Genomic DNA, 25728 nt, shown 5'->3' on the forward strand with positions numbered 1-25728 from the left:
CGAGCGTGCGTTTAGAATAGATTTTATGAAGAAATTCTTTATTGTGAGGACGGCAGCACAAGCGGCATGGGTTACCGAGAAGCTGTGGATGCGTGGATGCCCCATCCCTGGCGGTGTTCTGGGTCAGGCTGAATCTGGTCTAGCAGAAGGCGTTCCTGCCCACAGGATCTTTGAAGTCCCTTCCAAGCCAAGCCACTCGGCGACCCCCGGCGCCTGGCGCTGGCTCAGCCCCTCTCCCGAGCCGCGGGACGCCGCTCCGCGCCCCCCGCCCCTGGCCGGGCGGGGCCGGGCCGGGCTGCGGGGCGTTCCCGAGCCGAGCCGCGCCGGGCGGGGCCCGGCCAGCCTGACCCAGCCCAGCCTAACCCAGCACAGCCCGGCCCAGCCATGGCCATCGCGCACATTGCCACCGAGTACGTCTTCTCCGACTTCCTGCTGAAGGAGCCGCCGGAGACGCGCTACAAGGGGCTGCGGCTGGAGCTGGCGCTCGACAAGATCGTCACCTGCATCGCCGTGGGGCTGCCGCTGCTCCTCATCTCCCTCGCCTTCGCCCAGGAGGTCTCCATCGGTAACTCCCGCGGCGGACAAAGGGCTCGTTGGGCGGCGGGGCCGGGCGGGAGCGCCGGGGCTCGGCTGCCGGGGGCTCCCGCCCGGGGCAGGGCGGACGGGCCTTTCCCGGAAAGCATCCCTGCCGGCAGGCTCATCCAGGTGTGCTGGGCTTCCCGGCCGGCCCTCCCCGCGCTTTCCCGTGCCCTGCTCCTCGCCGGGGCATTCCCTGGCCGCCGCCGTATCTTCCTTCTCCCGTGGGAGCGATGGAGCGCTGAAGCCGTGCCGCCCTTTGTTTCCCAGCGCGGTTCGGACCGCAGCAGCCAGCCGGGATGTGCCCCGGGGAGTGCCCGTGTGCCGCCGCTCCTGGCGCTCGGGATGTTCGGCGTTAGGATCTGGGTGTCGCTCAGCTGTCGGGGACAGGTGCCGCGGAGAAGGGCTGGCAGAGCTCTGCCTTGCGCTGCAGGCGGCTCGGTGGGGTGGTCACCCGCAGGATGGACAGTGAGAGAGCTCTCTAAAGCTTTCCGCTGCTCCTCTCCCCTCCTGCAGCTCTTCCAGTTCAGTTTTCAATTTCTGCCGTGGCTCGGTAAACGAAACTATGCTTTACAAGGTAAAAGGCCAGGTTCTCCAATGATTTCACTATATTTTTATTTACCCACCTCCCCAAGTTACAAAAGTGATTACGCAGCAGCCCTTGGTGCGAGGAGTGGAGCTAAATGATCTTTAAGGTCTGCTCCAACCCAAGCCTTTGTATGATTTGCTAATATGAATGAAGATTTCAAAGGTATATATGTAATGCTGTGCATTTGGAGACTGAATCACAGGATTTCCAGACTTTCAGAGAGATAGTTTGATTTGCTGCATGTACCTGTTTATTGGCATTCAGTGTTATATACCTGATCTCCATCATATACAGGTTTGGGTCAAGTGAATGTCAGGAGAGTGGAAACTGGAATGAGACTTTGGATGAGTGGTGAATCTTTGCAAAGCCATCATGAGTAGCATTAGTCAGATACCAAATTGCTTGAGAGATAAGATGCCCCAGATTGCTGTATTTATAAGCAGCTACACCCCTGTTGCACCTGATTGCTGTGGGCCGCAATAACTGCGTAGGGAAGTGAAGGACAACCAGACTGGGAATGCTGAGACCAGATCTGAACCCCGTGGCAGCTCTATTCATCCAGAAACTGGATGAACATCCATCTTTTGGCACTCTAATGTTCTTCTTCTAGTTTAAGACCTGCTACTAATAGATGCACATTGCTTATTCTTAAAGCAATGAAAAAGAGGTGTATTTCCATACAGTAGCTTGTATATGCGCCCCTTAATTCTTTCTACGTCTACTCTAGAAGTGCTGGATCCAGTTTGAAACACTTGAACAGTACCCAGTTGAAGGCTGGGTACTAATGTTTCTTTTATTTTTTTTCATTTTACTCCCTTACACAAAGATTAAACACACAGTTGAACTGCAGAGTTTGGAAAAGTGTGCCTTTCTTTCAGATGAGTTAAGTTTTTGTCTTTCAATTATTTCAATATTAAAACTATTTCAAATTGAATCTGTGAGTGCAGTAGATTAATAAAGGAAGAATGGAAATGTGGGCTGCATCGCTAGTGTTTTTTTTTGGTTATAATCCTGAGAACCTGTTAGAAGAAAATATTGGGTTGAAAACTGGGCTTTTTTAGTTGAAAAATAAATATGCAAATAAATTTGGGAAGTACTTTTTATTGTTATTTCCGGACATGGGTGAAACTGCACCACGTGTTGTCCATACAGAAAGTGATAGTAAATCAGCCATGCTGCTGTGACAGCTGTCACCTATTTCCCACACAGTCCTTGCAGCAAAACAGGCTGGCTGCTTATAGGACAGCCCAAAACTGCTCCCATTAAAGCATTTAGAGGAACACTGAGGATTTTAGGGGCTGGAAATGCCTGGTTGTCTGTGCTGTGGTGTTCAGCCGGTGATGAAATAGACAGCAAAGTTTGTTTTCAAACACTTTGTGATATAATCATGCTCTGAAAAAGCCCAGCAGCACTAGACTGAGCGAAAATGTCAGGGTTCATTTTTACATCTGAAAAATAGCAACTCAGAGGTGGATGTGAAAATGTTTGGTGGAAATACCTGCCTCAGAGTACAAAAACTGAACACCCTTTCCAAAAACGAATGCTCAGCTTCTATTTCTGTTGGGATAATTGCATTCCTCCCACCTCAGGTTGGAGGTGGGACCTCATCCTGTCCCCTTCCCTTCCTGCTCTGCTTTCCTGTTCCATTGCAGTGTGGTGTCAAGACACCTGCAATTTTCCTCCTACACGCGGTTGCTCTTAATTGTGCAAAATTATTAAAATGTATGCAAAGGCTATGGAAGTTTTCTGAAGCCACCAAGTAACTTTTAGTTTTGATGGGAGTTTCAGGAAATAAATGAGATTCCAGTTGAATGACAGAGGATTTCTCTGCTGGAGGCAAGGAAAACCCAGCTGTAACACCCAGCCAGTGAGCAGTGCTGAAATCCTGGGGTTAGTGCCTGCACCGTGCTTTGAAATTCTTCAGGGTCAGGAAGAGAACTAATCTGAGTTTACTGTTTGCTATATTTTAGAAATCCATAGTCAGTTGTAATTTTCTGAGGATTTTAAGCTGGTTCTGGTAGTAGTTAAGCAGTGGCTGAGCTGTTGTCTGCTATCCCTGGGAATATTTGCTATTTGAAATCCTGCACCTGTTACCTCTTTGCACTAGACCTTGTTTTATACAATTTTACGTAGTTTTATGCAATTTTATATATACTGGGAATGGGAAAATGGAAATAACAATAGCATTGTGAGGATTGTGTTGTACATGTATATTCCTTATATCGTGACTTGGTATTATTTCCTTATATTATTTGGCAGTGCTTGGGTAAATTATACTAGAAGTGGTCAGGTAGTATGGTAACAGAAACCATCTAAATATAGCTAAATCAGCAGTTCTTCTTATAAAGGGGGAAAAAAAACCTGAAAGATGGGGCACCCTCATCAGTATATGAGCCAGAAATGAATAGAGTTTTATCTGTGCCATTTTTAGTAACAACAACTCTGAGTCAGGATTGAGATTCCAGTTTCTGAAATCAGATTGTGTGTATTGCAAGATGTACTTTCCTACTGTAGACACCTTGGCTGAAAACATAGATACTTGTTCCCAGGGTGCTGCTTGGAGCAGGATGCTGCAGCCCTAAGCAGTTACAGTCAAATGAGCAGAGAGGAAATTGAAACAAGCTGCTTCATTTTGGCCTCTGCCAAAATTCAGCTTAGTTCTGGAAAAAGTATCAATGGCTGTCTCAGGCTGCAGCTGAAAGAAAGCAGATGTGAGAGCTGTCCACTCAACATCAAATATTTTCATCTTTTTCTGTAGGAAGGTAACTGTGAACTGCTCATCTGTGCTTGTCACCAAATGATGTTTGCATAGCACATTTTCCAGGCACAACTGTGCAATGGGCAGCCTGTACTGGCTGCATTCACTGCAGCCTCGTGTGGGACCTGATGGCTGGGAAGGGATGAGAAGGGAGGGAGAGAGCGGAGAAGAAGGAAATTTTGTGGTGGCCACAGCAGCCCTTGCTACATGTTTGGTTTGGGTGTTGATTGTGCATAGCTCATATGTAGCTGGGATGAAGTAATCCATGTGTTTTAGCTTCTCTGTTTTATCATATAAGCAAACACCTTGTAGGCCTTTCCAGGACACAGAAACCATCACATGTTGAGTGTAGACAGCTGGGAAACTTGGTTATAATCATAATGAAGGCTTGGGTGGTGCAGCTGGCTTATCAGTTATGGCAGGATGCTGGGCTATAAAGTACCATGCCATGTGGGCCAACCCACAGCATCTGCATGAATCTGAAATGGAGATTTGTTGCATTAAAACCATCTTGTTTCTCACTGGTGCTCTCTGGTGTATCTTACCATGCTGGAGGGTGCTCAGTGGTGGGAAGGTGGAGCCATGCCTTGTGCTCTGCACACCATGGGTTTGATGTCCCCGTTGACCACTTCGGACTTGCCCAGTGATGACAATCCTTACTTGCCCTGCTCATTTTCCACCTAATTTATGGGAACTTTTTTCACCCAGCTTGTTTTTTCAGTTTTCTTCCTTGCAGTTGGCAGCCTGTGGGATTTGAGGTGCTTTGGCTGACAGAAAACACAGAGTGAAGGTTGTTAGTGGGGAGCTCTGGGTGCTGCATCCTAGAAGCCTCTGTGGGAGCCACAGTGGCATCAGTATCCCTTACTGCATGTCCATCTGGGCCTGTATCTCTCTATATAAGTTAGTAATGTGTCTGAAGCAGTCATGAGAATAAAATGTATAGAAAATGGAAAAAAAATGCCTATTGTGACTAAATCACAACAAATATACTGAAAAAAACAGTCTTAAGTCTTGAATCAGGCTCCTTTCCTCTCCTGCTACCCCCTGTCTGGTACTCCCTGCTGATGTCCTTCTCCCTTCATGTTCTCAAGTTCCTGGGGAGGGTTTTAGGAAATAATCCTATCTTGTGACTTCATAAGAGCTTGGGGCTAAAGTTGGATTGGGTGTAATTAACCCAAAGACTTATGGAAGGTGCTGGCTGAGAGCTGGAAAAACCCCTCCCAGTGCTGCTGAAGCAGCTGTATGTAATAGTTGACTTTTGCACACCTTGCATTTAATTCAGCAGGATGCTGTGAAACCCAGGGTGTTAATGAATGACTGAGACAAGTGTGTGAGTAGCCTCAGCCCAGAGCAGCCAAACAGGCTGAGAACTTCTGTCAGCAGAGGTGCAGATCCCAGCAGGATACACTGTGCTGCTCTTTGGCATGTGAGAGTGCTCAGGAAAGAGCAGAAGTTCCAGCATCAGGCACAGGCCTGCCCGGGCAGCCAGGGCAAACTTGTAAAAGCATTTGCTTTAATATCAAGTTGTAAACTGTCATTGTGTGAGCATCTTCTGCTGTTGGTTAGATTTTTTTCTGCTTAATTCCTATAGAGCCAGCTTTACATTTCCTGTGGAAATGATGGTAAGCTGCTTTAGCTGCCAGAGTAAATGTAAAAATTGTGAGCCTCTGGTGTTGCCTGAGATTTGGGGTACCACCCACGTTGGCAGGGAAGCTAAATGGTCATTGCCACTGTTTCATAACGCTTCTCCTTCAGATGAAGGGAAACTCTTTGTTTAAAGATGTGGTGGAAATCTCAGTGGTGGAAATTTAATTCACAATTCCTGTTTCCCACGAATCAAAAAATTTATCACTCTGAAAGCTATGCTTGATAAATCCCCAGCTCTTTTCCCACTGCGTGATTTTGAGACTTCTCTGAGGGGTAACTTGCAGCCCTGTAGAGAAAGAAATATAGCTTCTAATTTCTCTGTCCCACTTCACTTAAACATTGTATCACCTGAGCTTTACATTCTGCTCATACTCCATTACCAAAGTAACACTGGGAAGAGGTTCTTTTCTCCACTGCACCCATTTCTTTGCTCCATACTTTCTTCTTCAACACATTCTCTTTCACCCAGCCTTCCACTTTGGTCATTCCTTCAGGTCTGCTCTCACATGTACATTCTTTGGTATGCATTGGGATTCCTTTTTTCATTCTTTAATATATTTTTTAATGTTGGTGTTGAGGATGTGGGTTGGATGATGCCTGTCAGTCTCTACATTGTCTATGTGTGCCTTGATTTTCTTGTTTAAGTTTTTGTTCAGTGGCTACTAAAGAGTCTAATTCTTGCTAGATGAAATCAGATGTTTGGGTATCATGACAAGTTCATTTTGCTTAGTGGAAAATTATAGAAATAATGAATGGCCAGGTTTTCCTCCAAGTGTATGCAAATCTTTTTGCAGTGACTGCAGTGTATTAGAACCCAAATAATCACTTACTGAAGATTTAATCTTGTCAACTGCAATCATTTGATCCTGGTTCAAGAAAAATAGTTAAGCCTATGATTAGCATTGATTGTTGAATGTCCTGTCTGTTAGCTGCAGTTTCTTAATTAGATGTGTAAGTCAGCAGAGAGGTTTTGAGCCACTGAAGAGGAAACCAGTCTGGCTTGCTGGCTTTACCCTCTCTTTTGTGAAGGATGCATCCAGAGGGTGCTGATCCCTCAGGTCATCATGCCTTGGACCCAGCAAAGCAGTCCAGTACTGAACACAGATTCTCCTTTCAGTCTGAGATTTCCTTGGGGTTCTGAGAGTTTCTTCTCAGACACAGATTTCCTGCACAGAAGCTGCAGAAGATCCATTTGCAGGGGAAGAAAAGGGTATTCGTGCTACAAATGTGGAGGCAATAGCTGGAAGTTTGTTGGCAAAGCACCCATGAAGATGTGCCACAGCTGTGTGGGGTGACAGCTCATCCTTGCTGTGACTCAGGCTTGTACTCTGCACTCAGTTGCATGCCAGCAAGTAATTGCTGCTCCCAGCAACCAGCTCCATCTGGTAACTTTAGCACTCTTGGAAAAGTGTCATTTCCTCATATGTGGCTGCACACTTGCTGCTGCCTTAGTTTTCTTCAGCTCTTTTTGGGTGGTCTGTCTTCAGAGCAGCCATCATAAATGGCATTTTTCATCCTCATTTGTTTGCAAAAGTAAAAGTCAAATCCCTATTGCTCCCTCTCCAAAGCTAATGTAGCATCAGGAAATGATTACAAAAAATGTCTGTTGCCAAGAGTAATGATAAATTGGTCAAAGACTGTTGTGACAACTGTTTAACAAATGCAGTCTTTTGTTAGTCCTCATCCTTCTTGTTTGTATATTTTATCTCCCTGTTGTTATGGGCTTATTAGCTGCTTTTCTCTTTCCCAGGCTATTACTTGCACGAGCAAGGGGCAGGAATGGCTTCATGTTACCATGCCAGGAGGCTGTTCCTGTCATAGCAGAGGGCTATTAGCCTCTCATAAACTAGTCCTGGGCATAGCTGTGTGCACAGCAGGTCTGTGGAAGGCGTGTAGGTAGCCCTGTGCCAAATTTCTCTAATAGAAACTACAGATTTTCTTTTCAACTTCCTCCAGAATAGTCCAACATAAAATAAATTATCTCTATATACTGCTGTTACTCCTTTGGAGAACAGAAGGAAGGAAAAAAAAAAGATGGAAAATGGTGACCATTTTCTGGGACATGTTATGAATGGTCTGTGTTTTGTATGGATGATGCACAAAAACATCTTCCCTGTATAAATCCTAACATAACTACTGTTACTGCAAAGTTGTAATTTGAATTTACAAGTGTTTACAAACAAGACTGCAATCAGGTAGTTAAAAACCAGTCCAACAACTGGAGTGTCCCCCTGCTTGAGGCTGAGCTCTGTCTGCTTGGCTCCCAAGTCAGGTTTCCAGTGTCCCTGCTGTGAAACACTGGGGACTGTGGGTGATGGTCACTGCTCTGCTGCAGCACTGGCATTGCTGTCACTATTCTGCTATGAAGCTCTGCACGTGACATTTTGAAGAAAGAGGCTGGCTGCCTTTTTCATCACTAGTTTGGGAGAAGGGGCCAGCGTGCCTTTTTCCTCACTCCTGCCTTTTAAACACTCTACCACTTTAAGTGCTGTTCCACCCTTTAATAAGAATGAACACATGGAATGTGTTTCTTTTTGTGGATGCACAAACATGAATAAGACAAAGCATCTTTCTGAACACTTCATTGCTCTTCTCTTGAAAGGGTAACTTATTTGTTGCTCCACACTGGGCACAGCCACCAGCAGGAGATTGGTTAAATGATGAGAGCAGGGCGTGAATGGTCCCTATCCACTGGAGAGCAGACATTAAATGCCTGCTTTTTTCTTTGCTTTCTTTCCCCCCCCCCCCCCCCCCCGCTTTTCTTTCTGCAATGTATTGTTTCTTTGGTTTCCACAACTAACAGTTGATTTCCAGAAATCGTCTGGAAAACAAAAACTCCCAAGGCTTTGGGGGAGTGCAAGTGCTTGTCTGGTGCCAATTTTGCTAAATCACGTGAGCTCTGCTCCGATAAACAGTAACTTGTTTTCCATAAGGGAGGCTTGTGACTGGTCAAACCATGATGATCAAACCATGTCCTTATGATACTACAGTCCTAGAAACAATTATAATAGTGACTCATATGGAAAGGCTTTTATTCATAAAGCCTCCTGGACTATGTTACATTGTAAGAGGCCATACAAGTTAGAAGGCAAATGCAGTTGGCTCCTTTTCTAAAAGAAGCTGTTATTCCCTGAGAACTAAACCAGCAAAATGGCACGACAAATGATACAGGCTTATATTATGTACTTACTCCCATAAAGCAGAGAACAATTCCATTAGCATAGCTTAGATGAATGTGTTAAGGGGAAAAAATATAGCACATTTTCCCCTGTTGGTCTTTTGATATTGGCAAAAGTCTTGGAAGTGGTGCTCTTAGAAGAAATGTTCATGGAAGAGCCGTGTAATCTGTAATTATTTGGTGAAATGACTGTCCTATTGCAACATTTATGAAAGTCTGGTGGAAATGTATTTGTGTTGGGGGGATTGCTTTCACTATCAAAGCTTCAGAAAGAAAGTTGAACCCCTTCATCCTGTTTTACTGGCATTACTTTGGGAGCCACTGGTACTCCATGTCCCATAACCACTTTTCTTTGTTGAAGTATGCTGTGGAAGGAGTCACCTGGTACCTGTGATTGGCCAGGGCAGAATTTGACCCTAAGGCTGGTAAATAGCTGCTCTTGCTGTCAGTTAGGGCCTTGATACTAATTTGAAGCTCCTGACCAGCTGGAGAGGTCCTGAGAGTAAGTGGGAATGACAGTGTTATGCATAATCTTGGACACAGCACATCACTGCAGTGATGGGGAAGGGCCTGGCGCCCTTGGGAGGTGTCTGGGGCCACAATTTCTCTGCCAAAAATTACAGGAGAAAACCTTTGTTTTCACAGATGTAACTTGAGCTCCTCCAAATAATTTGCAGTCTCAGAGGCAGAAGTGGCAGCACCCTGGGAAAACCTGCCCTTCCATCATTGCAAGGATGCCAGACTGCAAGAATGGTGCTTGAGGTCTTGTTACAGTAGACATGGGAGCTGTAGGCTGTGCTTTTGGGAAGTTGTGACACTATGGTGTGTGATGGTATTTGTTGCCTCAGGCCTGATCTGGTCACACTTTTATCTGTTAGTTCCTCTTTGGCCAGCCTGAGTTAAGTGCAAGTGGGAAAGGTCTTAAAGGTTACATTCCCCACAAAACTTACAGAAATAGGCCTAAAAGATAGGTGTTCTAATATGCTGTCTCAATCTTTAGGAACATCCTTAGATGGATCCCTGTGGGACTTACAGCCTTTGGGGGCAGTAGGAACTCAGGACCCTCCTCCCTGCAGAACTGCTGGGCTTTGTCTGATTGCTTAACCTGAAAACTTTGGGTACCATAATGTCTTAAATGTGCACTTTTCTTCCTAAACCTGTTTTCTTATATTTTTTTTTTAATACTTTTGAGGATGCAATAACTTTTGCTTTGTTTTCCCAGGTGCTCAGATAAGCTGTTTTGCACCCAGCTCTTTCTCCTGGCGACAAGCTGCTTATGTGGACTCCTATTGCTGGGCAGCTGTGCAGCAGAAGCAACCATCCCACAACTTAGAAAATATACCCCTGTGGCTGCATAAAGTATGTATAGGTCTCCATCTCCTGGCAAAGTTATTCCCACATAGAAACCTACTTTTGCCTCACTTTCCTGGTTTCTCTGCTCTGCTGTAGTCCTTGCCTTTGACTTGACTCTCTATTTTTAGAATGTTTTTCTCTCCCTTCCTCCCAAAGAGGGTAGTACCAGAGAAGGTATTTTTTGCTTTTAAATAAGGGGTCACCAGTTATCTGACACAAGAGTAATGTTAATGTTGCTGTGTTGCCCTGGAGTGAATGCTTCACCTGGCTTTAGCCAGGAACTATATTAAAACTGGAATACAGGACACAGCAACTGCCTTAATACTTACAAAAGCTTATTTTAGGAAAATAAGGTAATAAGAACATTTTATATTTTTATTGTGTTGCTCTTGGACAGTTGTGCATGGAGAGAGAGAGAGTTGTGGCAGATAGATATTTTGGTGAAATTAATCAGTGGCACCAACAGGTTTAACCCCTGTCTTCAGCATGCTCTTCTGCATGTCTGCAGGCAAATGAGCTGGCTTTCATTGCTTCAGGTAAAGCAGTATCATATAAAGCACAGAAAGAGATTTGTTTTATGGGCTAAAAGTGCAGTAAGTTTTAAGATACTTGATCTGGCTCAAAGCAGTTAGCTGAGGTTTGGCAGGAGTTACACACTGGGTTAATGCCATGCCAATGCCTGGAGCTGACTCAACTCCAGAGGCATCTTTGGCCTGCTTGAGCAATGCTGGTGCCAAAGTAAGAAATGCTGGTTGGGCTCTCCAAATTTGTGTTCTGCCTTCTTCAGCCCCTTTAATACTTGCCCCAGCAAATAAACCCCTGGCATCTGGGAGCAGAGGAGAACCTGGTGCTAGAGGGAGCTCAGGTATGAGACTTGCAGCACCTGTACTTCTGGCTTTGCTTTTCTATCCTGAGCCTCAGATTTTATTGTACAGTCATCTGGTGGTATAATCTCTGAGAGACTATTCAAGGCTATCTCTGATTTGTTTGCTAACTCAAATCATTAATTGAGGATTTACTGTTGGCTTCTCCTGTTAGCTCCACTGATAACCTTGATACTGATAACCAGTAGGCATGTGTTTCATGAACATTAAAGCCAGACATTGCCTGAACTCTTCCTTGCACAACTAGGACTCCACTTCAGACAGACCTTCTACAGAGGCCAGTCGTAGCTGCTGGAACATTTCACAGGGCTGGAAACTCCACCTGCAAACCTGGATATTTTGCTGCCCCTTTCTCTTGAGGGAATGAGCTCTTGTTACCCAATCTTTTTGTATTGAATTTCATGTGATAGTCATCTGCTGATAGCATTAAGTCTTCTTGTTTGTCAGCCACAGATAGCTTAAGCACTCATACTTTTATGATCCAACTCATGTTAATTTGCTGACTAGTGCTGTATCAGAAATTGCTGCAGCTCCTCCATGACGTGTATGGTATATGATGTTTCCTGCAGAAATATCCTGCAGACTGTCTGCAGGAAGTGCATCTGCTCAGCTGAGCCAGGGGCTGTAACAGAGGCTGGTGACTTATCTTCCTAGATCCATGATTAGCCCCCCACCCTTCTGACCCAGACATTAGGAGCTGCAGATGCTCTTTGGAGGTCAATATTAACTAATATACTTCTGGTTGTTCATCAGCCTCCATGCTTTACAAGTTTACTGGGAAAGAGTGGCACTACAGCTGTTTAAGAGTGAACTTTGCTTTCCACTCTGCTATCTGAAGGCTGTTCTTTGCATCCAGGGCCAACAGCTGCTGAGTGGCTTTGGATTACTTCTGCAGGAAAGCTTGAGTTCTCCCCTCAGCCTTGCACTGCAAAGTATGCACAAGCTCATTGCTGTGCAGATTTTGGCTAGGTGATAATTTTAAAAATGGGCAGAGCAGAACCTTTTGGGAGCACAGTGATGTTTAGGAGAAAAGGGAGACTTCCTGTGCTCAGGTCAGTGGAGACCTGACTCTGCATCTACAGGGATGCACACAGAGGGACAGTAGGGTCATTAGGCCCAGTTCTTCTGAAAACAGCACTTAAATTTTTTTTTCCTGCTTTCTGGGAATCAGAGCTTTTATTTGCAGGGCATCTCAGGTTCTTTCCAAAACTCTGACTTACTTAGTATCTCACTATATTGGCATGCTGGAAGGCTCCACAAGGAACACTTGAGGAGGCATTATATTAAGGTTTTTGGGAAATGAGGTTGTAGGCCCCATTACTGATTAAAAAGGATGGATTTCCTCCTGGCATGCTCTCTGTGCTCTGTCAGAAGTACGGCCTCCTGGAACAGTGCTCAGTGTAGTACAGAGAGGAGATAGGAGCAGGTAGCTCTTTGGTGACAAAGCCAGCATGTAGTAACCTGCACTGCTTGTGTTCTCAGCATCTGGTTGCTCTGGAGGATTACCAAACCCAGGTTGCATTGCAGAAAAACTGAAACCTTTCCATCTCCCACCCATTTCAGAGTTCAAGTTTGCTCTGGGATTTTTGGTTTTTTTAGCAGTAAAATGTAAGTTTCAGTTCTGGGCACTCCCTGAACCTTGGCACCTTTACTGGTTGTCCTTTGTGCTCTAGGAGAGCTCTCCCAGGGAATTTAAATTCCAAACTGAGTTTATCAGTTTGGAAGCTGAAAAGGGCCACACTGCAAACTTCTGGGTTCCTTGACTCTCTCTGGTGGTCATTGTGCTCCTAGAGGGTGCCCAGGACCTCTCTCCATGGAGAGCAGGAGTTCTGAAATTCCCAGTGATCCTGGAAGCTCCTCACACTGGATAACCCTTAGCAGGAAGCAAAATGAGTTGTGTACTAAAATGCACAATTCAATGAACAAAGTACCTGCAGGTAAATATAAAGAAGGGTCTGGTAGGTCCTGCCCATATTCTTAGTTTAATGGTAAGATTTCCTCATCTTTGTCAGTGAAAGAGCTGTCAGAATGGTTATATAGCTGACTTCTCTGACTCATCTTCAGGTTTGTCATTGACAAAATTTACTCTGGTCAGGCTTCACTATTTCATTCCCTGTGTTTTCTTATGGGATTTTCCACTCAGGTTTAATTCCCTTAAGAGGTTTCTTGTGTCTGTCTGAAGTGTCAGAACAGAGATGTTGGTTTCTAGAGATGAGTGGTAAAGACAGACAGTCAGTGGTGATGGGGATGGAGGAGTTTTCTATTTGCCTGTCCTGTGCAGATAGTTTGCTTATTGTATCTAAAGATGAATGCTCTACCTGACAAATTATTTTGGTAAAACTTGTCTTGATCCTTAATTGGAAGGAGAAGAAAAGCTTTTGGCCATTGTGTGTGGGCAGTCCTCGCAGTCTAGTGAATGAGGGGACTGCACTGTGAAGCCTTTTTAATCCACAGTGCACAGAGAAATTTATAAAAACTCAAGCAGGAGAACAGTGAGCATCATCTTACTGGCTCTTGATAGCAACCATGCAAGTTGAGGAGTGGTTGAACACTGAGTGATGACCACTTTATAGCTCTGAAATTTGGATTGCTAGGATGGAGCTGCTATGATCGAGAGTTTTTGAGTGCATTATTAAATTACTGTATGTTCTAGTCTGCTATTAACTGGGGAGAAGCAAAGAAGATAAAGGTAAGCAAAGAAGAGGTATAGGGTTGCTCAGAAAAAGGGGATTTGTACTCAGATGAAATGCAGGCAAACAGTTCATCTGACTGAAAGAAGAGGTCTTCACGTGTGGCACAGCCAGGAGAGGTCAGTTGTCTGGCTAAGATCTTTCAAAGTGCAGGACAAGTGCTTTGGGACCTGCTGAAAGCATTGCATACAGAGAACAGGTCTGCAGTCTTTGTATGCATGAAGTAAAATAATGTGAAAACCCTCACTTTTCGTAAAAGAAGTAAGATTTACCATGGACCCTTGAGTTGTTCTTTGAGTCACTTGTCTGTGAATATGCCAAAACAAACCTTGGGGTTATTTATTATATGAACAGTACAGTTACAATTGTGATTCTTACCTGGTTCTAGTTACTTGTTATTTGTACAATTTCTTAGTTGACTGAGGGCTCCTCACATTTCACCTGTAAACCCTTCCCAGAGATATTAAGGGCTGTCAGAGCAAGGACACCCATATGCAGATGCATTTATAAATAATTTTTTGAAAGTGTAGTGCTAGAGCTACTTCAGTCTGTTGCAGATGGAATCATCCACTTCACTCAAAAGAGAGAAGCAACAATGTGTTGATATAAAGCAGAGAGTTAATACAGTCCAATAAATGTGAATGTGACAGTGGTTTATCAAGCTTCAGTGGGAAGGTACACTTCATTATTTAATGCATAGAGGATAGAATGAGAATTGTTAGGGAGACCCTCCTGTTGAGTCATGAGGTTCAGAAAGGACTCCTTTGTACTCTAAACTTCTCAGAGGGGAGTTCAGGTATGGATAGGTTCAAACTTAGTCCCAGACCTCTCAACAGTTTATGTCTAAAGGATTTTATGTACATTGTCAATCCTTTATATCACTTAGCTAAGATTTCAAGCATGCAATTAATCACCTACAGACCATGTGTTACAGCAAAGAATCTCAGCCTTGAGGAGTAACCTTGAGAGGTATCCCTGCTCAAGGGGAGAAGCTGGCATGCAGTCTGTAGCCATGCAGGAAATCTTAAGCAACCCTGGGCTGCCCACTGCTTATGGAGTGTGATGATTGACTTGTGTACACCAGCAAGAGGTCTGGGTCACTCTTCCAGGCAGCCCTTGACTACTGCGTTGCCATCTGTCCCCCAAAGTCCAGAATAAACCGGATTACAGTCATCACAGCTTCCACTGGTAATCATGGCCTGAGCTAATTGAAACTGGAGAAGTACAGTTTTGAAGCTATATTGAAACAGAGTCTGTAACAGGAGGGATAAAGGTCATGTAGGGTTTGAGATTCATCTGTAGGATAGGATCTCATTTAGAGTGAGATTTATAGCTGTTTCTGCTGAACCACCAGTGAGACACCTCCCATTGCTGCAAACAGGAATAGGGTCATATCCAGAGGGAGTTTAATGCCTTTGCTTCTGGAAACATGTAATTACCATCATTAGGCTGTTTGGGGACTAATGCCTTTGCTTGGGCTTTTTCCAGAATTGGAACTGAAGAGGGAGTCATCTCACCATGTTCATGTATTTAAATGAAGGCACTTCAGTGCTTCATTCTTTTAATTGCCAATTAATTACTTTTCTCAAAGCTGTTCCTTGGACCTGTGCAGCTAAAGTTTTGTGCTATTGTACTTAAGTTACTCTTTGACCATGGTCAGGTAGGTGGAAGTCAGAATTCTTTCAGTCACTTGTATAGTGTTTGCCCAGAGAAAATAGGGACTGAAGATACAGTAAAATTAGAAAGCTGTTGTTTTCTAAGTACCATTAAAGTTATTTTTGTATTCTTCCAACCATTTTTATCCAGACTCTGGCAAGCTTTCTGTAGATTTGGTCCTTGAAAATGCCCTTGCGTCACTCCAATTCCAGCTATATTTTTTTTGCATGATAAAAGCATATTTGAGGTTATAAAGCAGTTATTTTAAATGCCCTTTTAAGTTATTTGCTGCATATTTACTTCACCGTAGCAGAGTTGAAGCTGGTGATGACAGATTATTTTGTGCTTTAGTCTGATTTTATCTTTCACCTTTGGGGTGGTGTGGTGCTTGTGCATCTTCAAAAGACAGTTTTGTGATTCCAGCACCTTGTGTGCTTCTGCAAATGGACTGCTCAAATGCCTCTTCTTCTCCACCCATGCACCTGTTCTTGCTGATTAGTATCTGAGTAGTGACAAATTTACTCCAACAGCCTGGAATGTGCACAGGGCTCAAAGGTTTGTCGAGGGTCATGAGCTGCAGCAGTACAGGGGCAGCCTCTTGGCTTCCAGGTGCTCTACCTCCTTGGGAGCCTGCCATCCCCCCAGTGTGCCATCAGACTAGGGGCCAAGCAAGGGAGGAGAGCCTGCAAGGCAGGAGAGCCTGCTTCCAGCATCCTCAGCCTTCAGGAGCTCAGCAGCACACAGCAGAAAACAAACAGCAGGGCACTGCAGCTTGAGTCCCTGCTGCACACACCACTCGTCTTGTCAGTCTCATACTGAATATGTTGAGAAGGAACTTGATAACTACACAGCAAAGGAAAAAACGAGTTTCACTTCTGGGCCAGAATCTTTCTCTGGCATTCCTTTGACCATACAGTTCTTGGGATTGGTGACACTTCCTTCTACTTCAATGTTCAAACTGCCCAAGACTGAAGGGGCATTTCCTCCTTGTGTATTTGGTGCCTGGGGAGCAAATAAGCCATAAAACCATAAGCCATATAAAAAAAGGGTGATGGCATGTGGTTGTCTGTGCACAAATACCACAGAGTCCTCTTCTTAAAATGGCAAGTCATTATGTTTGACTGTCAAATGTAGTCAGATGAGCTGGACAACCCAAGTCTGCTTCTCTGAAACCTAGGACTCATGCCAGGTGACTTTGCATTTTCACTTCAAGATCTTAAATTTTAATGATTGAAAACAATTTGCTGGTTATCTAAGCCTACTGTTAACAAATGGAACAAGTGTATCTTTCATTTTAAAAAAGCCAGGATCTGAGAAGGATGGAATTGTGCATCAGGTGCTGTGGAAAAGATGACAAATGCAGACTTTTGTTTGCAAACAAAAAGAGCTGCAATGATGATCATGTACTGCTCTGGTTTGGAGACTATTCAGAAAAGAGTTGCATAGAGTTCACTTATGCTGCCACAAGCTGCAGCTTTGGGAGTGATGAGAGCCTGGCGAGAAGAAGCCCAGCAAATGCATAGCAAATGTGCCTTTTCCCCAGCAGTGTGCTGCTTCTGGGTGAGGAGGCAGTGGTGAAGGAGTTGGGGAGAGGAGGCAAGATGGCAGAGGCTGGTTTTTTTAAGGCAGCAGTCTAATGAGGGCAGGCTAGAGGGGGACATTGGAGGACATCTGGGACAGAGCAAGAGGGCTGATGCCAATGTGCTACACAAGTGCAGAATTCTTCTAAGTAATAGAGGAAGGAGTGGAGACTGGAGCAATGGAGGTTTGGGGCTGTGACTTCAGTGTGAAAACTATCTTGCCTCTTACTACATGTCTTTGTAGTATTTGGGGTAAAGAGATCTCTAGGATTATATGGGATACTGCTGATGGCATTTCCAGTTTTGAGGGTCAGAAAGGGAATTCATAAATCTTCTTATGCCTGTAAAATCTGAAGTGAGTGAGTACTAAATCCAAGCAGTGTAAACCAATGTAAGGCATTTTAGTTGCTTGTTACTACATCAGGTGTGCTTTTGTTGTTTCTTTCCCCACGTGGCTCCAGTGGAAGGTGGCTCAGAGGTGTACAACACAGGTGTAAGTGAAGTCCAGCAGGCTTTGCAGCTACACAAGCAGTCTTAAGCATTTGTTAAGACCTATGGAAAATGTGTTGCAGCACCTTAGAGCAGCTTAGATAAGTATAAGATGGGTTCAAAGATAATTTCTATATCTATGTAACACAGAATTCAGAGGACTGATAGAGCCTGGACATGAAACAATGAAGTTTTGGGTAAACCAAGGCATCAGGACACAGACCTAGTGGCATTGTCAGCAGTGATAAATAAGAAGACTAAATTCTTGTGTTGATGATGAGATGTCCAAAATACATTGGACATGTCAGAGCTTTACATCTCAATTGGAAAGTCTACACCTGGGAGAAGGAAGATGATGTTATCTGTTGTGTGCAAACAGGAGGGAGAGGCAGTAGTGAGAGCAGAGCTCTGCACAGTTTTTATGGGCTGCTCTGGGTAGGGGAAGCCAGTCATTTAAGGTCTAGTACATCATATGTGTTCCTATTGCCGATAATAACACAGGATTTTGCTTTAATGGTAGGTGATATTAGAAGTAATTTTCCTGAATAAAATGTTCCATAACATCAAATTACTTACTTTGTGCATGTGAAACTTTAATCTCTCTCGATTAATGCAAACACAAGTTAACATAGTTCTATTAGGTCCAGATTTTCATCTTGTTAAATACCTGCAAATGTACGTGTAGCTTTTCCACTTGCAGTGATTAATGACTTCAGTTCAAGCTTCCTCTAAAAATCTCCTCTGCCTTTGCCAATGAACATGCATGGGCACATGGCTGTAACACTTGTGATGTCTTGCATCTGTTTCATATTTGTTCAACTAACTTGAAGTTTCTTATGAACTGATGCTAGATTTGAGTGTGCTTACTATCAAAAGCTGAAAGTAATGAATTAGAGGTTGGCTGAATTTGCAGTACATTTCATTAACAAACTGCTTGTCTTACATCATGTGTCTGTAAGGGTAATGTTATGTATAATTCTATGCTTCGAATATAATATCAGAGTACATAAAAGCACCATTGTTCCTGCAGCTGGGAGGAATTAGAGATAAAATTGCATGACAAAAACTACTTGTTGATGAATAGAAGAAAGATGGAAATACTTCAGACTTGCATTTTATACCTGCTTCAGCCCATTCCCTAAGCAGTTGTGACCATGCAAGGGCTGACTTCTCAGTGCTGCATTAACACCAGACCATTCTGGTGCTGTGTGTTGGTTTCCATTTAGGTGTTATTGAAAATATTTAAATACCCTGAAGTATTACAGTCATTCGATGTCATGCACTCTGAGTGTGTTTGCAGGCAGAGGCAGAACTGTAGCATTCTATTAATTAACCTCCTGACAGCTAATGGAAGGCAGGAGAGATTTTGCTGGTGTTTGGAGTGTTTTAGTTGCTGTGAACAGTGGCTGCACATTGGAGAGGGAGAGTTAGGTGACGCTGTCTTCTTCTTTCAGTCAGCCCCTCTGATGGCTGCTGTGCTGTGCTATTTGTTTTTTCCCCAGGTTAATGCTGTATTTCTCCATGTCAGCTCTGGTGGTTCTGAATATGCAGAAATTGTTATCAGGATTGAAAATGTTATCAGGATGGCACCTTTATTCTGCATGCTTTTTTTTTTTTTTTCCGTTGGTGGGGGGAAGCTCTAAGCAGCAGCAAAGTTACTGGAGCTGTCTGAAAAGAGATTTTGCTTCCCTGCATATCCCAAACAATCACAAAATTGTGTTTGAGTAGAAGGATTTAAATAAAATCATAGGGATTTAATAGGCCTCTAGGAAATGTAGTGCTTATGGGGAACCATGGTGATAGGCAGACTTATTACTTATGAGGGTGAAGCCTAATCAGAGTTTTTTTCCCTCTGCAGTTCTTCCCGTACATCCTTCTGCTTGTTGCCATCCTGCTGTATCTGCCATGTTTGTTCTGGCGCTTCACTGCAGCACCTCACCTTTCCTCAGACCTGAAATTTATTATGGAAGAACTTGACAAAGCCTATAACAGGGCAATCAAAGCTGCTAATAGCATACGAAGTGGAGACCCCAGGGACCCTACTGACTTGATTCCAGCTGCTAATGAGAACTTGACACAGAGGTAAGATGCTGGGGCTTGACTTTCTCCACTCTTCAAGTTCCTAACAGATGTGACATCTATACCCACTTAGAATTTTATTGCAAAGGTTTGAATGGTGACCCGACACAATTTTAAGACTGGTTAAAGAAAAGAAAATATCTGAAATGATTACTTTGGTCCTTGGAGCTAGAGCTTATAATTTTCTTTTTTCAAAGAAAACTGTAATAAGCTCTTTGGATTACTTATTACCTGAGATGTTCTGATTTCTTTAGGTGCAGTAGGTGTTAAGTAGTTTTGCCCAGCACAGTGTAACAAAAGAGATACTTCAATCCTCAGTTCTCAATATTCTTGTACACTGTCAAGTTACTTATCATGTCCTCTTCTTTAAGATCTAGGTCTACAAAGCCTCTGATCCAAAAAAATTATTAAAAAACCCACAAAAGCGACCCCCTCCCCTTCTGATCAAGATGGTGCACTGTTCCAACCAGATCCAGCTCCTGTTTCCTTGTAGGTCAAGGGTACCTGTTTCTCTCTGTGTGTGGGGTTGCAAGTAGTGCAGCAGTCTTAGGTCTCTTTTAAATGTGGAGTTAGGTCTTGGCAAATAAAAAGCCTTCTAGTGTTCTATTATTGAACAAGTGCTTGAAGAGTCTGCTTTTCTGCATGGATTTGCTTACTGCACCTGTTTCGTAGAGGAAAAGAACAAAAATATTTTGTTGCCATGAGGGCTAGACTTTTTTCCCTTCTTTCCACCGTTTGAACTCTTCTGTTTCTTAAGCGACTTTTCTGTATTAAGAGTGTTGATATTTTTCATATATCTGCTATTCTATTGGTTTTCTGTTGACTTCAATAAAACTACCCTTGATTTACCTCCGTTAGAGGATGTGAACATGTTGGAGTGGGTTCAGAGGAGTATTACCAAATGATTAGAGGGATGGAACACCTCTCCTACAGATACAGGCTGGGAAAGCTGGGGTTGTTCAGCCTGAAGAAGAGAAGGGTTCAGGGAGACCTTAAGGCACCTCCCAGTACCTAAAAGGGATATACAACAAATCTGGAGAGGGGGCTTTTAGAGGGGCATGTAGTGAAAGGATAAGGAGGGATGTCTTTAAACTGAAAAAAAGTAGGTTTAGATTAGGCATTAGGAAAAAACTCCTCCCTGTGAGGATGGTACAGGTTGCCCAGGAAAGTTGTGAATATCCCATCTCTCGAAGTGCTCAGGGCCAGGTTAGATGGGGCTTTGAGCAACGTGGTCTAGTGGAAGGTGTCCCTGTCCATGGCAGAGCACAGGGATTGGCTGGAAATAGATGACGTTTAAAGAGCCCTTCTAATGCAAACCATATTGTGATTCTATGATTTTAAGAAGGTTTCCAATCTTTTATCTCATTTAGAGTACTAGGTTTTGTTGATATTTGGGGTAGGTGAATGTTGTAGCATCTGATCTATATGATTTGATGTTTTTTTTTTCTCTTTTTCAGTTTGTGGGAAATATCTGAAAGCTACTTTAAATACCCAATTGTGGAGCAGTACCTGAAGACAAAAAAGAATTCCAAGTGCTTAATAATTAAATATATTACATGCCGTTTGCTCACACTAGTAATTATTTTCCTTGCATGCCTCTATCTGGGCTACTACATTAGTCTTTCCTCTCTGAGCGATGAGTTTCTGTGCACTATCAAAACTGGGATCCTTAAGAATGACACAACTGTTCCAGAAGTGGTTCAGTGCAAACTTATTGCTGTTGGTGTCTTCAAGGTACTCAGCTATATTAACTTGATAGTTTACCTGATGGTAATGCCCCTGGTAGTGTATGCAATGTTTGTTCCATGGAGGTGGAATTCAGGTGTTCTCAAAGTGTATGAAATCTTGCCAACTTTTGATGTTCTGAAACTTAAGTCAAAGCATTTTGATGACTTAAGCCTTTACCTCCTCTTTCTTGAGGAAAACGTGAGTGAACTTAAATCATTTAAATGCCTTAAAGTGCTGGAGAACATTGCAGTTTCTGAGAAGTTTGATGTCATGCAGCTTTTGGTAAACCTTGGTACTATTAAGACTGACACTATAGATGGGAAGCCAGGGACTGCTGAGCTGGAGAAGCCTGAAGAAGCAACTTCAGAAGAGCTGGAAAAAGATGCGACAGAGTTACAAGGTAAGCTGATCTAGATGTGTATTCCTACCAGAAGCTTCCTAATACCTTCTGTAAGATAATGGACCTCCTTAGTCCTTGCTGTGTTGCCTGCTGTGTAAGTACTGTAACCTCAGAAGACTGGTGGTGTAAGTCTGTGGCACAGCTAAACCCTGGATTGCTTGTCGGGTCGGTGGTCCTTGCTGACATCTCTGCTCTGGCACTACCAGGCTTCAGCTGTCAGAACTTTAACTTCCTAAGAACCCCTGCACAGTAGGAGAGCTCTAGGGTGGCTTGTGCTTGAAGCAGCTCCAGTGAGAAAGCTGGTGGTTTCAGGACTTTTCTTCAGAAATTGGCTCCAAAGTGTAGTGACTGCTACTCCTGATTCTGTTCAGGCTTTGGCAGAAGTCGTGGGTGAACATAAAAGTAAGTCTGATGCTCAGAAATGCTGCTGGCAGAGGAACAGAAAATGACAAAAGAAGGAAAGTGGGACTGGGATCAGTGAACACACTCCTATTCCCTCTTTCATAGAGAGCAAGGAAGATTGACTGTAAAAGAGAGTTTTATCAAAATGGTCCAAGTCAATCTGGATTGGTGCAGCAGTTCTCTGGATATTCCATCAGTCTGCAGACATGGTCAGCTTGAGCAGTCACTCATATATGATATAATTAGGCTTCTGTCCTAAAGAATGTGGCATATCTTAATTGTGAAACCAGTTCCTTCCTTAAGTGCAGAATTAGAGGAGCCAAATATCCAGGGAGAGATATAAACCAAAAGTGATGATGTTTTAAAACATTTAGAAACTTACCTGAGTATGTGAGCACAATGCTGAGGGAAAGTTAAAGAGCTGTTTCAAAGGTAGGAAAAGAATAAATCTATTTTCTCTTCAGAAAGTATGCCCTGTTATTAATAAAAAAGAAGCATCAGTACCCAGGGGTTAGCTGTTCCTCTGTACTTGAGTCAAGCAGTTGTGGTAGGCAGAACTTGGAGAAGTCAATTTATACAACAGGAGAATTCAGAATAAACAAGCATAATTATTTTAGAACCAGAAGAAGCCCATTTGGCAGCCAGCTCTTGTGCAGCAGATTGGAGTAATTCTGACAGCATTCTGTCCATTTTTGAAATGACAGATGGGTTTGGAAGTAAAATACAAGAGCCTAAGTGGAGATCTGGACTCAAGGAGCTGAAAAAGTTAATAGAAAATCTGACTCATTTTTATCTGAAAGCAGAAGTTTTGAGATTGTTTTCACCTCACAAAAACACTTCAAAGATCTATTTTTGTCTAGGTCAGAACAAGCTAATGCTTGAAGCTCAAAAATGGATTGCAGAAATAACCTCCATTGCTGTGTATGTGACCAGCTCAGGCTGGTGCAGCCCCTCTCCTTCTGCCTGGGGACAGCTGCAGGCTCCACACCCATCAGCAAAGCTTCACCCACAGCTCATCATCTTCTCCTCTGTCCCTTGTGGTGTCAATATGTTTTTATTAGGGGCTGTGTTAACAAACCAGTGGTACATGCTGGCTCTGGCAGAGCGATGTGCAGGGCACCCTGGTGCTGGGCGTGGGGCCAGTGGAGGCAGCACAGGATAGCCAGCAGTGCAGCATGGGCGTGGTGGCAGTTCCTGTGTGCACCAGAAGCTGTCCAGTGGTTTGATGGCTCCCTCCTTCTCCTCCTCCTCCTCCTTCTTCTCCTCCTTCACCTTCTCTTTGCCTTCTCTTCTCTTTGCCTTCTCTTCAGTTCTGCCAGACCGTGATGCAAGTGGCAGTGTCACTACGAGAGAAGACAAGAGACTTCGCCAAAGACTCATAGATTCTTCGTGCTGATGCCTCCCAGCTGCAGGAGCCAGGAGCACGTTCTGTGGGAAGGCTCCTCCTCTGCCTCTGCTGCGCTCAGTGCAAGGTGCTGCTCTTTGAATGCAACGTTCTCAATCGCCTGACAGTTCCCCAGAGGCCAGACTGGTTTACAGACTATTTGGTGTATAACAATCAGGAGTCCTGTGCCTGAAAAGGCATGTTGTATACTTCCGTTATTTATTAAAAAAATCAAACCACACACAAAACACATCAAGCCATAAACAAAACAATTCTATCATGAGTAACAAGCAGTAGGCATTGAATGCAGTTGAAACTGGCAGCTGGACAGAGCTCACTCCATGCTGGACAGGGATGGGAACGTAACCCTGCAGGTAGCAAAAAGATAGGGCCACATTGCATTCTGAAGTGTTGCTCTGCAGCAGTGGCCATGTCAGTTCTGGGGTTTAAGTAAGGTAACTTTGGGCTCTCTGGCCTGGAAAAGGGGGCCGGAGGGTGGGGTTTTATAATGAATCTGGTTAATATGTCTTGAGTGGTGGCTGCCACTGATACTGGCTGTGTCTTCATAGGAATAATAGAGGTTACTCTGTTCAGCCTGAGATGTCTCAGTTAGTCATCCCAACACTGATATCTGGGATTAAGTACTTGACAGTGGTGGAAAAAAAACTACAGTTTTAGTGTTAAGAAAATGCTGTAAATACTAGGGATTTTGAATTTTCTATGTATTAATAAATTAATAATGTCTTAACAATGTTTTTACAAAATGTAGTGATGTGTAAGCTAAGTGTTGGTTTAATTTCTATCCCTCAGTTGTTTTGGTCTTAAATGTCTAATACATCCGCCTTGGAGTTTTGGACTGAAGATCAGTGAAATTCGTTCTATTTTTGTAATGGTTTGTCAAAATTATTTTGTAATGTTTTTATGTGTAGAATTTTTCTCAACGTGTTTGTAGTATCAAATGTGCTATTAGTTGTGCTGTCTTCCAAACCACACTTGAGAATACAAACTAACTTGTATTAAAATAGCACCCAAATACCTTGGCAGAGCCAAGCACCCAACAGCCAAGGTCGAGTAGATGTGAACACTATGAAAGGTTGTTCTCCCCCATACACATTGTAACTGTATTTTAATTAAAGATGCTTAAGTGTATTGGAACAGGCAAAATAAGGGAGAGTGTTTGTACACAGGTTTCTTATCAGACCATTTGGGGAGGGTAGAATTCAGCATTAATGTTGTCCCTTCTGCCCAAGACCTCAACCTTCATTGAGTATTAAAATGACCATTGTCTTGAAATATTAGATGCAAGGTGAGGTGGGTGGGGAGAGTGAAGCACCACAGTGGCAGTGTATGTCTTTCACACATGTGATATACTGACTTGTTTTTCTGTATTGTCCATGAAAGTGAAATGACTTATTCGTCACCTCTTTCAAGTTGGCTTTTTAAACAAAGAAGGACTTCTTTTATAGTTAGGTAGGACTTCCAGTTTGCAGTTCCTTGGTGTCACACACTTTTGTGCTCTCGTCTGCTGGCATTCTCCATATGGTTATGGATGAGGAGCAAACATGAGTAATTGGCGTTACCATTTTTGCACAGAACTCTTTATCTGCTGCAGCAGACTTCAGAGTTTGTGTCCATACTTGAATTCAGCAGCTGCTGTGAACAAGTGGATCTGAAAGTGCTGCTGTGCTAAACTTAGGGGCTGGTATTACAAGAACTCTTCAGTTTTCTTACGGCTTTCAACTAAGGCAAGCCTTATTTTAAAAGAAGTCTTTAAAGCCATAGTTTTATGCTACCTCTGCCCAGGACAGCAGCACAGCTGCAATCCTTCAATGCCTCTTGCATTACCAGCACAAAAGAGGGCTTTTGTTGGACACTGGTGGTCCACAGTGCTGAATTTTACTGCCATACTTCTGCCATCAAGCCTACGATCCCTTTGACCTTTCCTGGATTCTGTCTGGCTATGCTGATGTGTTGCTGATGGTCTTTTGTATGTAGGCAGTGCAGGTGCACATTGTGCATTGCATGTCTTGGACAAGGAGCTATAGTGCAATACTAAAACTTTGTGATGTGGATGTGTTTGAACTCTTTGATGTAAGTAGAGTTGTTAAAATTCAAAGCTCCCAAAAGCCACATGTTCATGTTTCAAGTTGGATACGTACCTAACTTTTTACTAATTCCCCTTTTGTATTTAAAAATATGACTTGCTGCAGTGGATCTGTTATTGTCTTCTTAAGTGCTCAATAAAATGCCTATCAATCCTTCTTGGTTATTAAAATAAAATCAGTTTTGTGAACTACAACAGTATAAGGGTCTGAAGGTTCCAGGAACAGTCTCG

The 25728-nt window shown here is 43.5% G+C and overlaps 1 protein-coding gene across 1 annotated transcript; it reads left to right on the forward strand.

Moving 5' to 3' along the window:
* Window positions 1-375: 375 nt before the first annotated feature.
* PANX1 (pannexin 1) lies at window positions 376-25692 on the forward strand. Its single transcript, XM_021544974.3, has 5 exons — window positions 376-565; window positions 9971-10107; window positions 19259-19482; window positions 20937-21607; window positions 23320-25692. Exons 1-5 carry the CDS (start codon window positions 385-387, stop codon window positions 23403-23405), a joined length of 1299 nt encoding a protein of 432 aa, XP_021400649.2. The 5' UTR covers window positions 376-384; the 3' UTR covers window positions 23406-25692.
* The last annotated feature ends 36 nt before the right edge of the window (window positions 25693-25728 follow it).

This window comes from Lonchura striata, chromosome 1, assembly GCF_050655825.1.
Source record: "Lonchura striata isolate lonStrDom1 chromosome 1, ASM5065582v1, whole genome shotgun sequence".
NCBI lineage: Eukaryota > Metazoa > Chordata > Aves > Passeriformes > Estrildidae > Lonchura > Lonchura striata.

What these genes read in the sequence shown, in the direction of transcription:
- PANX1 (XM_021544974.3), top strand. Translation starts at nt 385, where the DNA reads ATGGCCATCGCGCACATTGCCACCGAGTACGTCTTCTCCGACTTCCTG. An exon ending in TACCCCTGTGGCTGCATAAA is followed by an intron (nt 10,108 to 19,258) that starts GTATGTATAGGT and finishes TTCCCTCTGCAG; the next exon opens with TTCTTCCCGTACATCCTTCT. An exon ending in AATGAGAACTTGACACAGAG is followed by an intron (nt 19,483 to 20,936) that starts GTAAGATGCTGG and finishes TCTCTTTTTCAG; the next exon opens with TTTGTGGGAAATATCTGAAA.